General features: G+C 50.4%; 2 protein-coding genes across 3 annotated transcripts in view; one reads left to right on the top strand and one right to left on the bottom strand.

The window, feature by feature from the left end:
• CHSY1 (chondroitin sulfate synthase 1) overlaps positions 1 to 5,364 on the top strand; it is a 75,933-nt gene extending 70,569 nt beyond the window's left edge. Inside the window, exon 3 of the mRNA XM_063169936.1 lies at positions 627 to 5,364. Coding sequence (XP_063026006.1) covers positions 627 to 2,219 — 1,593 coding nt within the window. The 3' untranslated portion in view covers positions 2,220 to 5,364. The remainder of the gene's footprint in view (positions 1 to 626) is intronic.
• Positions 5,365 to 9,264: 3,900 nt separating this feature from the next.
• Positions 9,265 to 15,585, bottom strand: part of LRRK1 (leucine rich repeat kinase 1) — a 72,189-nt gene continuing 65,868 nt past the window's right edge. For both annotated transcript variants that reach the window (XM_063169934.1, XM_063169935.1), the window contains 3 exons: positions 13,186 to 14,021; positions 12,517 to 12,618; positions 9,265 to 10,668 (listed from right to left, as the gene is read on the bottom strand). In XM_063169934.1, the coding sequence (XP_063026004.1) occupies positions 10,491 to 10,668; positions 12,517 to 12,618; positions 13,186 to 14,021 (1,116 nt within the window). In that variant the 3' untranslated portion in view covers positions 9,265 to 10,490. The remainder of the gene's footprint in view (positions 10,669 to 12,516; positions 12,619 to 13,185; positions 14,022 to 15,585) is intronic.

Raw genomic sequence — 15,585 nt, 5'->3', positions numbered from 1 at the left:
CACTTTACTGTCCATTGACATTTTAAAATGACACCTGTAGCTTTGCATTGCAGCACTCGAGGTAGGATATTTGGCTTCTTGACTAAAACATTCAGCAACCTGCATTTTTAATGCCTAAACCTGGATTTTTAATGCTTAAATGGCATTTGGGTGTAATGGAAAAGGTGTTGTCAGATTTGCTTAGTATGTACATGGCATCCCTTTTTATTCTTCTTTATTATTTATATGAAAACAATGGGAAACAAATGAATAATGAGAGTTTTGTAGTGAACACTTCACGGTGTTATTTTCCTGGTGATGGTGTGTTGTTGTGAAGAAATGAGCTTACAATGGACTTAGTGCAGAATTGTTTGGCCGCCGGTGATTCCTCTAGAATGGGCTGCAGTAATCCCAAATCCATGATAGATGTTTCTTTCACCAGTTCACAATGAATAATCCTCTTAATTTCCTTGAATAGCAGCTGGTATTGCTACAACCTGTGCCTAAACCCAAGCACAGCTTATTCAGAAAGCCTTCTGGCCCTGTGAGCGAGGGGGAATTCTCTCCCAGCGGGGTAGCGTGGGCAAACTTTCACAGGGTCAGCTCTGCCAGGCTCTGATTTCTCCTCTCTCTCTCCCCCCCCCTAGATGCAGCAGCTGTTCTACGAGAATTACGAGAAGAACAAGAAAGGCTACATCCGTGACCTGAGGAACAGCAAGATCCACCGAGCCATAACGCTGCACCCCAACAAGAACCCCCCGTACCAGTACCGGCTGCACAGCTACATGCTGAGCCGCAAGATCGCCGAGCTGCGGCACCGCACCGTGCAGCTGCACCGCGAGATCGTGCTCATGAGCAAGTACAGCAACACCGAGATCCACAAGGAGGACCTGCAGCTGGGCATGCCGCCCTCCTTCATGCGCTTCCAGCCCCGGCACCGCGAGGAGATCCTGGAGTGGGAGTTCCTGACGGGGAAGTACCTGTACTCGGGCGCCGACGGGCAGCCGCCCCGCCGGGGCATGGACTCGTCCCAGCGCGAGGCGTTGGATGACATCGTGATGCAGGTGATGGAGATGATCAACGCCAACGCCAAGACGCGGGGGAGGATCATTGACTTCAAGGAGATCCAGTACGGATACCGCAGGGTGAACCCCATGTACGGGGCAGAGTACGTGCTGGACCTGCTGCTGCTCTACAAGAAGCACAAGGGGAAGAAGATGACGGTCCCCGTGAGGAGGCACGCGTACCTGCAGCAGACCTTCAGCAAGATCCAGTTCATGGAGCACGAAGAGATGGACGCCAAAGAGCTGGCCAGCAAAATCAACCAGGATTCTGGCTCCTTGTCCTTCCTCTCCAACTCGCTGAAGATGTTTGTCCCCTTCCAGCTCAGCAGGTCCAAAGCAGAAAGGAAGGAGCTCAAAGACAAGAAGATCAACATCCTGATCCCTCTCTCCGGGCGGTTCGACATGTTTGCGAGGTTCATGGGGAATTTTGAAAAGACGTGCCTCATTCCAAACCAGAACGTCAAGCTGGTGGTCCTGCTCTTCAACTCCAACTCCAACCCTGACAAGGCGAAGCAGATCGAGCTGATGAGAGATTACCGCTCCAAGTACCCCAAGGCTGACATGCAGGTTCTGCCGGTGTCGGGGGAGTTCTCAAGGGCGCTGGCTCTGGAAGTCGGATCTTCTCAGTTCCAGAACGAGTCTTTACTTTTCTTCTGTGATGTTGACTTAGTGTTTACCACAGAATTCCTCCAGCGGTGTAGAGCCAACACAGTTTTGGGTCAGCAAGTATATTTTCCCATCATTTTTAGCCAGTATGATCCAAAGATTGTTTATAGTGGAAAGGTTCCTAGTGACAATCATTTTGCCTTCACTCAGAAAACAGGTTTCTGGAGGAACTATGGCTTTGGTATCACCTGTATTTACAAAGCTGACCTTCTTCGAGCAGGTGGCTTCGATGTCTCCATCCAAGGTTGGGGCCTTGAAGACGTAGATCTATTTAACAAAGTCATTCAAGCTGGCTTAAAAACTTTCAGAAGCCAAGAAATTGGAGTAGTCCATGTGCATCACCCTGTTTTTTGTGACCCTAATCTTGATCCAAAACAATATAAAATGTGCTTGGGGTCCAAAGCTTCAACGTATGGGTCCACACAACAGCTGGCTGAAATATGGTTTGAAAAAAACGACCCAAATTTTGGGAAAAGCAGCAATACTAATGGCTCAGTGAGGACAGCCTAATGTCCAGCTATGCTGGAAAAGACTTTTTTTTTAATTATCTAATTTATTTTTGGGAAAATGTTTTTTGATAATTCACTTTTAAAAGACCACACAGGATATATTTTAGAAATCATCGTTGTTTTCTTACAAAGCGCTCGTTTTGAGAAGAACAAGGCCCTTGGGTTTTTTTGTTGTCGTGTTTTTGGTTTTGAACAAAACTGTGATCAATATTTGCCTTCAAACAAAAAAAAAAAAAAAAAAAAGAAAAAAAGTTGTTTAAGAGTTACCTGATCAGCGGAAATCTGACTTGAATTAGAATTTCCTTATGAACAAAAGATTGTTTCCTGCCGTTTCCGTTGCCGTCTTCACGGCTGGGATTCTGTAAATGTGGACCTGAGCGTGCAAAGCCAAGTGACAAAACGCTGTGTCTAAATGTTTTTGGTGTGACTGCTACCTTGCAAAGATTCTGCTCCTTTGGTTCAGGATTAGCCATTAATTCTCAAATTGCGTTAGAAAATCCGAGTCGCTGTGGCGATGAGCAAGGGTGGTAAATCGCAGGAGGGGTTTTATGTTTTTCCCTAATAGCTGATTATTTCAGTTTAAAAACACACCTCCACTTGTGATGGGCAGGCGAGGGAAGGAAGTAAGCACAAGCCGTGATCCGGTCGGTCCTTGTGGGAATTGTTGTGTTTGGGATGTTGGGGGAAGAAGCCGTGGTGGGCTCCGTGCTCACGGAACAGAACAGGCTGGGCCGGGCACCAGGGGATGCTGAGGAGCAGGGGAAGGGCTGGGGATGGGAATCTCTGGCAGCCAAAGGACAGCACACAGTGAACAATCCAAAATCCCCGAGGAGAACCTGCAGAGCTCCTCTGCCCCAGCGTCCCCGCTCGCGTCCGTTTCCTTCGGTCACCTGGTGTTAATGGGAACAATTATTGCATTGGATTGCTAGTTTTGTGTTGGGATTTTTTTTTTTTTCTGTATCTGCTAGACCGTTAATTTATTTAATATCCATTGTTTTAGGTTCTTGACCTTTCCTTGAATATCTGTTAGTCATTTTAATATTTTATATATATATATATGCGTGTGTAAATATATATATATATATATATATTAGGAATGTATTGCATCTTCTCACTGATAAGGTAGTGTATATCATACTTACAGTAAATGATCTCCAAAGATTACTTTCTAAAATATTTTTTCATGGATCTTTTTTTTTTCTCCCCCAAATTTCTTCAACATTTTTGGAGTGACTTCAGTGAGTTTAGGAATTTTTTTGGTATTCTAAGAGGAACTGGGGATGAGGAGGCTGAATACAAGGAAAGTGTGATCCCTATGAGTTAACATCTAGCAAGGTAAGAGAAAATACACGAAATAAAGTGCCTTAAAGCCAGATAGGGAACCCTGTACACTGAGACTTAGTGACTGGACATTGTCATTGAAGCAGATGATCTCTTGGGACCTATGTACCTGTAAATATCCTGCTCAGCAGAAACAGAAAATAAAAACCAGCGAACAATATATTTTTCTATTGTATCCTCCAGCCCCATTTCATCCCATTGCCCTCAGTTCCACTTTGCCTGCTCTTTGGGAAGTGGAGGGAAGTGAAGGAATGGAGAAAACCCAAGGCTTTGGTGGTTGTTGCCACGTTTGAAGGGATCTTACAGTGCAATTGCTATTCCAGTAGAAGAAATAACCATTGTTTACACGTGTATGGAGTACGAACTGCAACTAGCATAGAGTCTGTGTCTTACAATGTTCATCATTTTCTGGTGACAGTCCCAAGGATGTAGGTGCATGGAAAATTTTTCTTTTCCTCTCTTTTTTTTTTTCTTTTCTTTCTTTCTTTTTTTTTTTTTTTTTTAAGGCTTGCTTCTAAGATGCAATAAAGATTTTTTTATTTGCAATTGGAGCCGCTCACGTCGTCAGTCCGTGTCGTTCCACCCAGCAGAGGCAGAGTCACACACCTGGGAAGTGAGCCCAGGTAAAAGGATCTCTCTCTTCCAGAGGGTTTTAACCTCTGTGTTGTGTTGTGGTCTGGGATGAGCCCAGGGTTTACACCTTGGCTCTGAGGGAAGGCAGAACAAACCCATTGATCGGGAGCTGGTGCTGATGAGCTGTGCCATTCCCTGGTTTTGACTTTTTCCTCATGAAAATGTTTAAAGTGCTTCTGCTGCCTGAAAATACCCCTGAGTGTACATTTCAAATGCATACAGTGACAAGGCTGCATGGTGCCCTAATGTTTTGTGTGTTCAAAACACGGTAAAAATAATTATTAAGTGGGTTGAGCACTTATTTTTTAATAGCTCTAGGAGTTGTTTGGTGTTGGTGTGAGGACAAAATTAAGTCCCAAAGCAAGAATCTTAGGGATTGCAGAGGTGTTTCTTCACACAAGAGAAAGGGAAAAGGAGAAAATGCACCAAAACCAAAACAAACAAACAACCCAACTTGTATTTGTGGTACAGAAAAGAGCTTAAAGAAAATGCACCCCAAAGAATGGCAGCAAAATGGAGGAAAAAAGCCCCTACTTGTACTGTATTTATTAACATTTATGATTATGTAGGACTTTTTTTAGCCTATAACAGCTGGTAAAAGTAGAATGTAACTGGAAAAAGCCATTTTGAGAACAGCACCATGTGGTATTGGGGTTTTTTTCTGAGTTGCTGCAGTTCTAATTCTGCTACCAAATCTCTATTTAAAGTGAGTTTTGTACCAAGCTTGCAGCAGCCCTCGAGGCCTCACATCGCAATTGATCACATATTTTATGGACTCACAGCTTAAGAGAAGTCCATTTTAAAGTGAAGTTTTAATGATAACCCTTTATGACAAAGTCTAAACACATAAGCCCCATTTTATACTAAAGTAAGTGGCATTTGCTGCCCCACTTGTAAGGAGCTGGACAGAATCATCAGCTTGTAGGCGCTAACCCAGTCTTGACAAAAATCCCTTCTGGGGCTGGGACACTTCATCCTCAATTTACTCCGGTTGTTTGCTTCGGACAGAAGTTTCCCTCAGCCTGAGGAAGCAGGAAAACCATGGAGTGTTTTCCTCTGGGCCACAGAGGTGTGAGAAAATGAGATGGTGTCATCCTGAAAATGAAGGATGTGGTGCTCAGTCTATAGAGATGCTTCGGTTCTTTATTAAAACAATTAAAAATGTGAGACAATTCTTCTCCTCGTTATTCTGGTGCAGGTAAGCTGGTCTGGATGCTGTGGCATCCTCAGAGCAGTAAAACTCCCACCCACACAGAGCTTTGCAGCCCCTGGGCACATGGTGTTAAACCCTTCACCTTCTCTGCTCCCCCCTGGCTCAGGAGCTGGATTTATTAACTCTGTTTTCTCAAAGCTTTTCCCTCCTGCTCAAGGATCAGTGATGGCAAAAAGAGATGGGGGAAAATGTGAGTCCAGAAAGGCAGTGGCTACTCTGGTGACTGTCATGCTGGATGTGACTGTTTACTTGTGACATTATTTATCTGTGACTTTGCAGAGTCACAGCCCGTGGAAGGATTTCAGGGTTTGGTCCTGTGGGCACAGTGAGGGTTTATTACCCAGAAAACTCAATACCCAGCTCCAGCCCCATGTGGCTCCCCTGGACCTGGCTGGATGGTTCCTTTCAGCACAATCAGCACAAAGTCCTGCTGACCCAAATGTGCTTACTCTGAGTTTTTGTGGAAGCCTCTAACTTTACATTGCAAATTATTATCCTGAGCTGTTTCGCATGAATACTTGCTAAAAATACTCGGCGTTCACAGCCAGCCACAGCCGGGAGCTTTTGGAAGGAAAATCTTGCAGAGGCATTAAAAATGGGGAGAAGGTCCAGGCCCCGCTGGGCTCCTGCTCTGCTCTGGCCCTGCTGATCCCTGGGCTGGTGGGACACTGCCCTTTTCAGGGACTCTGCCAGGGTGAGTTTTTGTGCTGACCGGAGCAAATTCAGGGGTTTGATCCCAGTTGGAGCTCACAAACCACCTCCTTCCAGGCCTAGACAGTCTTGGAGACAACCTGGAGACAACCTGGGCTGCCCAGCCAAGGCACTGCATCCCATGAGGAATCCTTTCCAGCTGTTTTCCTGGATTTTACCTGGCTGCTGCTGCCAGACCACTTTTATTCCTCACGTCCGAACTGCTGCCGACACTCCCAGGTGTGAGGAACGTGTCCATGTCCTTTCCAAGCTCCAGAACCATCTCCCAGGTCTCCTCCAGCCCAGGAATCCCTATCACCTTCTAAATCACTTTTATGAGTGGGGTGAAAAAAATTAACATTAAAAAAAAAATAAATGCTGGCTGAATTTACTTTCACACTTTAATTCAATAAAAACCTCAACTTTAATTGACCAGATTGGCTCCAACATTTCCAGCAGGCTGGGCTGGAGTCTCTTGGAAATGGGGGTCCCCCCTGTTTGGTTGGGGGTGTCAAGAGGACTTTGCCAGGGTCCTGCTCCACCTTTTAGAAAAAGAAGACAAAAGAGTACCACCACCTTTGTGTTTCACTGACTTTTCACCTAGAGGGCTGAAAACTCCAGGTTTTCCCAAAACCCAAATGGGGCAGAGTTTAAAGTGGTTGTGTGATAAAACAAGCTTCCAGTGCAAACAGGCTGGGATGTGGGGCAGATAAAGGCTGTTTGCTGTGCCAGGATGGCTCTGAGTGCTGGGGTGGAACCAGAACAGCCCTGGGAAACCTGAACTGCTGTGGATGTTCCACTCATGGGCTGGGGTGTGCTCTGTCCCTGTGCCAGCATCACTGGGCAGTGATGTCCCCAGTGCTGAGCAGGTGAGCTTGGCCCCAGCCCCATCCCAGGCACCATTCTTATCCCAAACCCCATTCCTGATCCCATCCTTCTCCTCATTTTCATCCCCATCCCCATCCCTGTCCCCATCCTCACCCTGATCTTCATCACAATCTCCACCCTCCTCCCCATCTCCATCCCCAGCCCCATCCTGCTCCACCTGGGTTAAGCCCCTGAAGCCAAACCCAGGGGTAAGCTGAGGACAGGCCTGAGATAACCAGAGTATTTCCTGTCCTTTTAAAGCTTTTAAAGAAAACTCATTTCCTCTGTCCTTTCGGTAGCAGAATACAAAGCAGCCAGTGCTGCCCCTTCCCCAGCTCCCTTAGAAATCACCTTTTTCCTTCTGCTGAAGCTGAGAGCCCTTGGTGCTGTGTGGGATGGGGAGCATCCAGCTGCTGTGTCAGTGTTCACCTGCCTTCCCTGTCCTGGGGACACAGGAGGTGGGGTTTTGCATTAATATATTAAATTACAATTCCTGCCCACTGTGCAGGGCACTGTGTGCCACAGCCAGCCCTTCTTTCCTTTCCTAGCAGAATGAGCTGTAATATTCCCATTTTCCTACACAGGGAGGGGTAGGTTGGGTTTGGACAGCCCCAGACTGGTGGGGTCTGTGCACCCAAAATGTCCCGAGTGGGCATCAGGATATGGGATGCAACCTGTAGTTTGCCCCTACATCATGCCTCCCCCCAGGAATACTCAGGCCATGCCCCAAACTGGGATATTGGGCACAGCTGTTCTTCATCCCAGGGCCTGACTCTGCACTGATGCCAGCAAAGAAACAGCCCAAACCAGGAGCAGGAATCAGTATCCAGTTGGGAATTGAATCCAGTCCTTTCAAAGCAGGTAAAGCACCATGGAGCACTCCAGGGAAAAGCCCAGGGATGTGCATGGCTCTGCTCTCAGGAGTGAGGGAGTGAAGCTGGGGGGGCTTTTGGGCTCAGTTAATCCCAGGCAGGTCCTGTTCATCTCATTTTGCTTCCTTGATGAGTAAATAACACCCCTGGCACGCCCTGCCCTCCCACTGCTGGTGCTGGGGTTAATCCACTCCCAGAGCATCCGCTTCCCCCCCAGCACCAAGCCCAAAGCTGTTCTCTTGCTGTTCTCTCGCCTCTCCTCTGTCAGCTGAAGGAATAACCCCCTACCAGGGCCCTGCTTGGGCTTATTTTTATCAGCTGAAACAAAACAGTGAGGACTGAGGTAGGTGCAGGTCCCCCAGACCCACACCTGGGGCTCCTCCTGCCCCTTGTTCCCGGGCTCTGGAGCTTTTCCTGCCTTTGGCTGTGACCCCACCCCTTGCCCCTGATGCCCCTCACCTGTACCTGCCATCAGGAGAACAGGAGCACTGAAATCTCAAACTGTTTGAACTGGTGGGAGTTGATTTAGTTTTGTTTCCAATGTCTGTTTATTTCTGCCCCCGGGGAATCATTCCTGCAGCACGTGCAGTGCTCACTTAATGGAGCCTTGTGCTAATGAGGTTTCAGGGCTGCTGAGGGGGGGATTTTGCTCTTATTCCAGGGTAGCCACACTCAGGCTCTGAACTGCTTTTGGGAACCAACCCCCTGCTCCTGGGGGTTCTGGGACACACACCCACCACTCAGAGGTCCCATGAAACCCAGGTGCCACCCCCTTCTGCTCCCTGCCCAGCTGAGCACCCTGACCCACCTGGCAAAGCAGGGATCTCGTGTGTCAGGAAGGGTCTTGTCCAGCAGAACAAAGGCCCTGCTGTGTCCAGGCCTTGGCCAGGGCCCACCCAAGGTCTGGGAGATGCTCCAGCTTCCCCCACGGGCACTGGGCAGCCCATGGTGGGCACAAGCCCACGCTGGCTTTGGGAGCAGCACAGCACCCAAGGTGTGCTGGTCAACAGGGACAGTAAGGAACTGCTGTGGTTGTCCCACAGGATATTTCCTCAAAGGAAACCTGCAAGGCTGAATGAAAGAATGAGCCCCTTTGTAGCTCCTGTTGATGCTTCAGGTATCATGGGAAGAGTTCCTGCAAGTCAAAGGAATCTGGCAGCTGGAAAAGGTGACCATGAGACCTCGGCCCAGCCCTGAGACAGAGGCAGAGAGCCTGTCCTGGCAAGGCAGGGAAATTTTGGTGCTGCCATACCTGATCATGAGCTGCTGGAGAGGCACAGGGTGACAGTCCCAGGCAAGGCCAGGAATGGAGACAGTCTGCACTCACAGCCCTGACTCCAGCTGTGCCCATCACAACCAGAACTTGAATCACACTGCAACCCCCAAACAACCAGTGCCAGTTGGGTTTCCAATAAAAACCACCAATGCAGTGTCATCCTGGGGAGGAATCAGTTTATTTTAAGATACATTCTGTTTCTGAAGAAGGATATTTTAGCAGCCTGCAACAGAAATGTGAACCAGAGGGTTAACCTGCCCGTTCGGCCTTGGCCAGCCTTGCCGATGCTCACACGAGATTCTTGGGATAAAAAAAAAAAGAAAAGGAAAGGTCCAAAATTCAAACTGTACACCTTTATACAGGGTGCTTAGCTGGGGGCACTCTTTACACTGCTGTACATGCTTGGGATAATTAAGTGCAATTGGATTTAGAGCCAATACAGCATCCCAGGCCACTAATGAAGATAAAATACGAGCTGTGGTGGGCAGAAGCTGCACAGATACACAGGCAAACTGAGCTTATTGTGTTCCTGCTGCTCCAGAGTGCATTTCCCAAGAGAAACAGGAGTGGAGCAGAGACAGCTTATCAACCTTCCTGGGCTCCCTTCTCTTCCATCAGGAATATCTGTCACACCCAGTGGCTTTGTTTTCCATCAGCTCCATTGACAAGGCAGCAGTGCCATGAGCCAGCTCACTCACTCCTGGTGCAGTGCTCCTGGCACTCCTGGTGCAGCATTCCTTGTTTTGGGCTCCCTCACAGGAACTCTGCACCACTACAGCTTCTAGGAACCAGAAATGCAGTGGCCAGCCACAGCTTCTCACTGGCTCCTACACCAGGAGGTCTCTACACAGGGACTACAGCTGAAGTAGGACACACACCCTAACTAAGGGAGTTGCAGGGAGGTGGGAAGCAGCCCCACAGTGCAGGGATTCCAGCAGATGCATTCCTCCTGGGAACAGGGCGAGCCAGCCCTCGGTGCCCGCGCTGCCGGCCAGCAGGCAGCGGGACTGGGACGTGCTCAGACACCCAGGGCAGAGCCCACGGAGCTCCCCTGGCTGACACACACACAACAACAGCAGCAGCAGCAGCCAGGGCATGCTGAAGGTGAGGAAGGAATTCAAAACGGGGAAGGACAAACTGGAAATCGGGGGATGAGCAAACTTTGCTCTCACCAGTACAGGGGAGCGTGTGACAGAGCAGGGAGCTGGCCCAGCTCCCAGCCCTGCTCACGGCGGCTTCTTCACTCCCCAAAAGCCCTGGTGGGGCTGTGGGAACCCCAGGGTGCTCACTAGCAGCAAACCAGGCACACACTCCCCCATGAGCCCTGGTGTGTCTCCGAGTCCAGGACGCTCCCGCTGTGCGGGTGCAGCGCCACGGGCACTACCTTCTCTTGCGCATGCAGGTCTCCAGCCTGCCCAGCTCCTCGTAGGCCTGGTAGAAAATGTCAAAGTCTCTGGCACTCCAGCCCCTCCAGACAGCCAGGCACCTCTCCATGTGCTCGTTCTCAAAGCAGCACACCACCGTGTCCCTCGCCACCAGAGCCGCGTCCACCAGCGTCCTGGGGAGGAGCAGAGAGCAGGGAAGGGAGTTACAGGGAAGGGAACTGCAGGGAAAGGAGTTACAGGGAGAGGACAGGGAAGGGCATTAAAGGGAAGGATGTTACAGGGAAGGATGTTACAGGGACAGGAATTACAGGGAAGGGCATTGCAGGGAAGGGCAGCTCTGTGAGTCCAGCACTGGCTCATGAGCTTCCCTTCCAGCTACACAAGCTTTTTATAAGCTGCAAATCCTTCAGCAAGGAGAATGTTACAAAGAGAGGGATCAGAAACTGTGTCACATCAAAACCAAGCAGCTCAGTGACATGGGAAAAGGTTTTTAAAGGGATTCAGGTGCCTAAATATGCAGGTGGGGGCTTAAGTCTGCCATGGCATTTGAAGTTGCTGCTAATCTCCTGATTTGCTAAATCCACAGACTCTTGTTCCCGCTGCCAGCTGGGCATTTTCAGAACAGCTCCATCATAACACAGCTGACAGAGAGCCTGAGAGCTGAGAGCTTCCAGAGCCTGGAGTAAAGCATGGAAGTGGGATGGAGCCTGCCTGTGTCAGCTCAGGGGCTGAGCCCCGAGCCCAGAGCAGCAGGCACAGCTGTGGCAGCACTCAGGGATCTGTGTGGTCCGTGCTGTATTGTCCTTCCCTTCATGGTGTCTGTTGAAGCTGGCCCTGCAGGTACCTCAGAGGGAGGTGACTGGGCACACAATGACACTTTGCCCTTGCAGGGTCCAAGGGACAGGAGTGCAGCCCTCACTGGGCTCCTTCCCCCACTCCCACAGCAGATGGGCAAGGTTGGTGCCAAAGTGTTTCCCCACAAAGGTGCCCAGCTGGGAGCACTGGCCACAGGACTCTCCTTGGCAGCTGGCTGTTATTACAAACTGCCCCTACAAAGCCCCCTTCCTGCTCTGCTGTGCCATTCAAGCAGCCCCCTCCTATTCCTCCCCTTCTGCCCTTTATCCTGCTGCTCAAACAGGGAGGGTCAGTGGCCATGGTGCTGAGATGTGGAATCACTTTACCTGAACTCCACACTCAATCTCAGTTAAGCAAAACAAACCTAAGAGTATCTGTGACCAATAAAGAGAATTCTCTCCTCCCAGCTAAAGATAAAGACACTCAGTTCAGAGTAGAGGGAATGGCAGGAGCCTTTGATCTCCTGTTGTGTTTACCTGGCAGTAATAAACGATCATTTATAATCCTTAGCACTGCTTAACCTGCATTTGTTTGGACATAAATAGTACAATCCCAGACCGGTATTTAAGTGATCAGCAGGAACACCCCCCCTCTCCAGCAGCTATTTATTTCCTTGACTCTCCTTCTCTGTATGAAACATTTTAAATTAACGTATATAACTGCTCTCCCCTGTGCTCCAGGAGCCGTCCCCCGGCCTGTCACTGCCCACAGCACAAAGGTGCTCATTTAGAGCCAGAACATCAACCTGACCCACGTGAATGCAGCCACAGACAAGCGCCGTGCTCTGCATAAATACACCTCTTGTTCTGAGCACAGGGCTGAGGCTGCCAGGCTGCTCTGACCTTCTGCCAGGTGCCCTCAGAGCACAGGGAGCCAGCACCAGGCAGCATCAGGCCAACTCAATCACATTGTGCATGGCCCTGTCTGTGTCATTATGGGGTGCTCATTGTGGGATTTTGGAGACCAGGCTGCAGTCACAGAGCCTTCTCCTTGCTGTCTGCCCCTCTCTAAGAGCCTTGATGTGCAACCAGCAACTGTGTCCTCCCACTGGGAACTCCTCAGAAGCTGCTGGGAGCCAAGAGAAGTTCCCAAGAGCCCTGAGAGCCTGCAGAGCCCCCCGTGCACCCCCAGCCCCCTGTGCCCCTGGTGTGGCCAGGCAGCCTCACCCATAGGGAGCCAGCTCAGCCGCCTTGAGCACCGCGATCACTCTGCCCCGCTGCGTGCCCGACTCCTTCTCCAGCCCGATCACAATGATGTCCCCTCCTCTCCTGGAAGAGAAACGAGGGAGATGTCACATCCTCAGCACTGGGGATGCTGTCAGCTGAGGAAGATCCATGCTGGATATATCCATCCTCTGCTCCATGCCCACCTGCAGGCACAGAGGGGGCACCGTGATGCCATGGGAGCATCCTGAATCCAGTGCAGTGAGAGATCCTGTGACAAGCAAACTCAGCTTCCCAGAGGTTCCCATCAGCTCCACAGGAGGCAGCAGGACTTGCCAGGGCTGTGTCCAAGCAAGGAGGCTGCCTGCTGCTCTTTGTTTCCTCAGTAGTTGGGGAAACACCGCTTGGAGTCTGACCACCCCCTTCTCATTCTGCTGAAACCAACCCAGCAAGGCTTTCCACGTGGCCACTCTGCTCAACACTGCATAATTCCAAAAGGCAGAGAAAATCCATGTTCCATTATACTGGGAACAGAATTTCTTAATGGTAACTTGACTTTCTGGCCAGGTGAATCATACTGGCAATGTCAAAGCTGCTGAATTAGCCTGAGTTAATCTCATGCTCAGCCAGGAGGGATTTTGACTAAGTTGCCTGGTTAAGTGACCCACTTACCTGGGGATCCAGATGAGGTCTTTTACGGGAAGAATCTTGACTGCTTGGAGATGCTCTGTGTTATCACCCACAGGTGAAGCATCGTGATCCAGGGGAGCCTTCAGCTCGTGGAATTTCTCAGACTCCTCAAAATCCGTGGAGAAGGGTGCACTGGAAGAGCTCAGGGGCGAGCTGGGCAGGCTGGAGGGGCAGCGGGTCACGGCGTTGGGAGGCGAGGAGGAGTAGGAAGACACAGAGCAGTAATCTGTGAGCGAGTCCTGGTGGTTCAGGATCTGGGTGCCCACGTCTGGGCTGTACATGATGCTCATGTCCCCCGGGGGGTTGCTCTCCATCACCCCGTGGCTGATGGGGGCCGTGGCCGGGATGGCCGCCGAGGGCTGCTGGATGGTGAACATGTCCCTGAGGGGGCTGCAGTCCCCGCAGAAGTAGCGAGCGCAGAGCTGGTAGCTGGTGGTGTGGTACATCACCAGGAAGTTGCTCTTGTCGTCCAGACACCAGAGCACCTCCTCGCCGTGGCACTCGGAGTTGCAGGCGATGGATGCGATGACGGAGGGCGGGCTGAAGGGCTCCAGCCTCCTGCTGATCTCCATGGAGGCGCAGTCGATGACCAGGAGCCCGGGGCCGTTGCTGTACCACACCTCGGCCCCGCTGCCCGTCACCTCCATGGCCCTCACCGGGTACGGGTTCTGCCGCGGGTCGCTGTCGGGGATGTTGAACTTGGACCTGTTGGCTGTGTGGGAGCACAGGTAGGAGCAGTTGTCTCCTGGCAGGCCCTGGGACACTGAAAACACGGCTACCAGCCCATCTGACAAGCCAGCCAGCACCACATATGAGTTCTGTGAGAAAGAGAGAAAAATTTCATGGAATTATAGAATGGTTGGGTTGGAAGGAACCTAAATGATCATCTCATTCCATCCCTCTGCCATGGGCAGGGACACCTTCCACGAGACCAGGCTGCTCCAAGCCCCATCCAACCTGGCCCTGAACACTTCCAGGGATAGGAGTCCAACACGTCTCTGTGCCAGGACCTCACCACCCTCACAGCAAAGAATTTTTTTCTGTTTCTTTGCTTCTTTATAATAGAAGGGTTTTCATTCCCAGAAGCTCTGCCTGCCTCTCACATTCTGCAAGAACATCAGTAACTTACCCCAGAAGAGCGATAACACAACATAAAAAGGAGTCACTCCCTAGAAGCTGCTGCAGAGCCAGGCTCCTTTCACCCAGCATTACCTCTCTCTTTACTGGCAGGGGCGGACAGACGGACCTGGCAGCCTGCCCTGAAGGTTAACAAATTCAAGCTGGAGTATGTTCAGAGACAGCCACCATGATCCCAGGAATCCAGCTGTAGAAACCCGGCTCACTTCCAAAAAGGAGTAAAGCTATTGCTATCAATGTAGGTAGGAGAGGAATGGAAGAAATGCAGTAAAAATGGAAAGAGGAAGCCAATATTCTCACAAACAAGAGCATCCAGTGATTGCTCCTCACCCAGAGTCTGTGGCTCTGAGAGCTCTGCTCCTCCCAGGGATGTGCTCTGGCTCTGGGATCCCTGGCAGATCACACATCCCAGCCCAGGGCACACAGCAGCAGCAAAGCACCTGCCAAGTGCCATGAACAATTCTGCAGGTGGGTAAAAACCTGTCCCTAAATGCACAGATGTGCTGGACACAGCTCCAGCTCCGTGGCCATGCCTCCCTCGTGTCCCAGGGGCAGGAGCTGCTGAGAAGGCCACGGCTCAGCAACTCCTCCAGCTCATCCCAGCGGGGCAAATGCTGTTAAACAGGCTGGGAAATTGATCTCTTGGGAACAAAACTTCCCCTGACCTTGGGCCTCTACCAGAAACTCCCCCATGTGTGAAGCAGATAAAACAATACTTACCTCAAAGGCCTTTCTCTTTCCTCCCTGTGGAGCAATAAATTCTAAATAAAGACCATTTTACCCAGGGCTTCTTTGCTGCCTGGACTAAGCACAGCTAACCAAACAGAACCAGACAGAGCAGCACAGAGCTGACACAACCTTGCCCCTGCTCAGGCTCTCCACAGTGGAAAGCCCTGTCTTTGGCATGCCCAGGATGCCAGTGAGGGGCTGAGGGCTCAGTCATCCTTAGCTGGGAATGCAAAAACTAAATTAAGGCATCCCTGTGCCCTTCCAGGGTTCTTGATTCTGCCAGGCCTGGACAATAGTTCTCAGGCTGTAAACCCTTGGAAAAATCAGTATACTGGCTTGCCCCAGCTATTGAGGGGCAGGTAGTGCAGGGTGAGTGTTATTTAATTGACAGCTCTGCTTGCAAGGCTCATTTTGAGTCCTGGACAAAGAGACACTCTCTGCTCACCAAGTATGAGTAAAACCACGAGAGCACTGAGCCCCTATGACTAATCCAGATCACAGCAGAATTTTACTGTA

The sequence above is a fragment of the Melospiza melodia genome, chromosome 15 (genome assembly GCF_035770615.1).
Source record: "Melospiza melodia melodia isolate bMelMel2 chromosome 15, bMelMel2.pri, whole genome shotgun sequence".
Taxonomy (NCBI): Eukaryota; Metazoa; Chordata; class Aves; order Passeriformes; family Passerellidae; genus Melospiza; species Melospiza melodia.
Note: the sequence above shows the minus strand (reverse complement) of the source record. Positions and strands in the feature narration are given on the sequence as shown.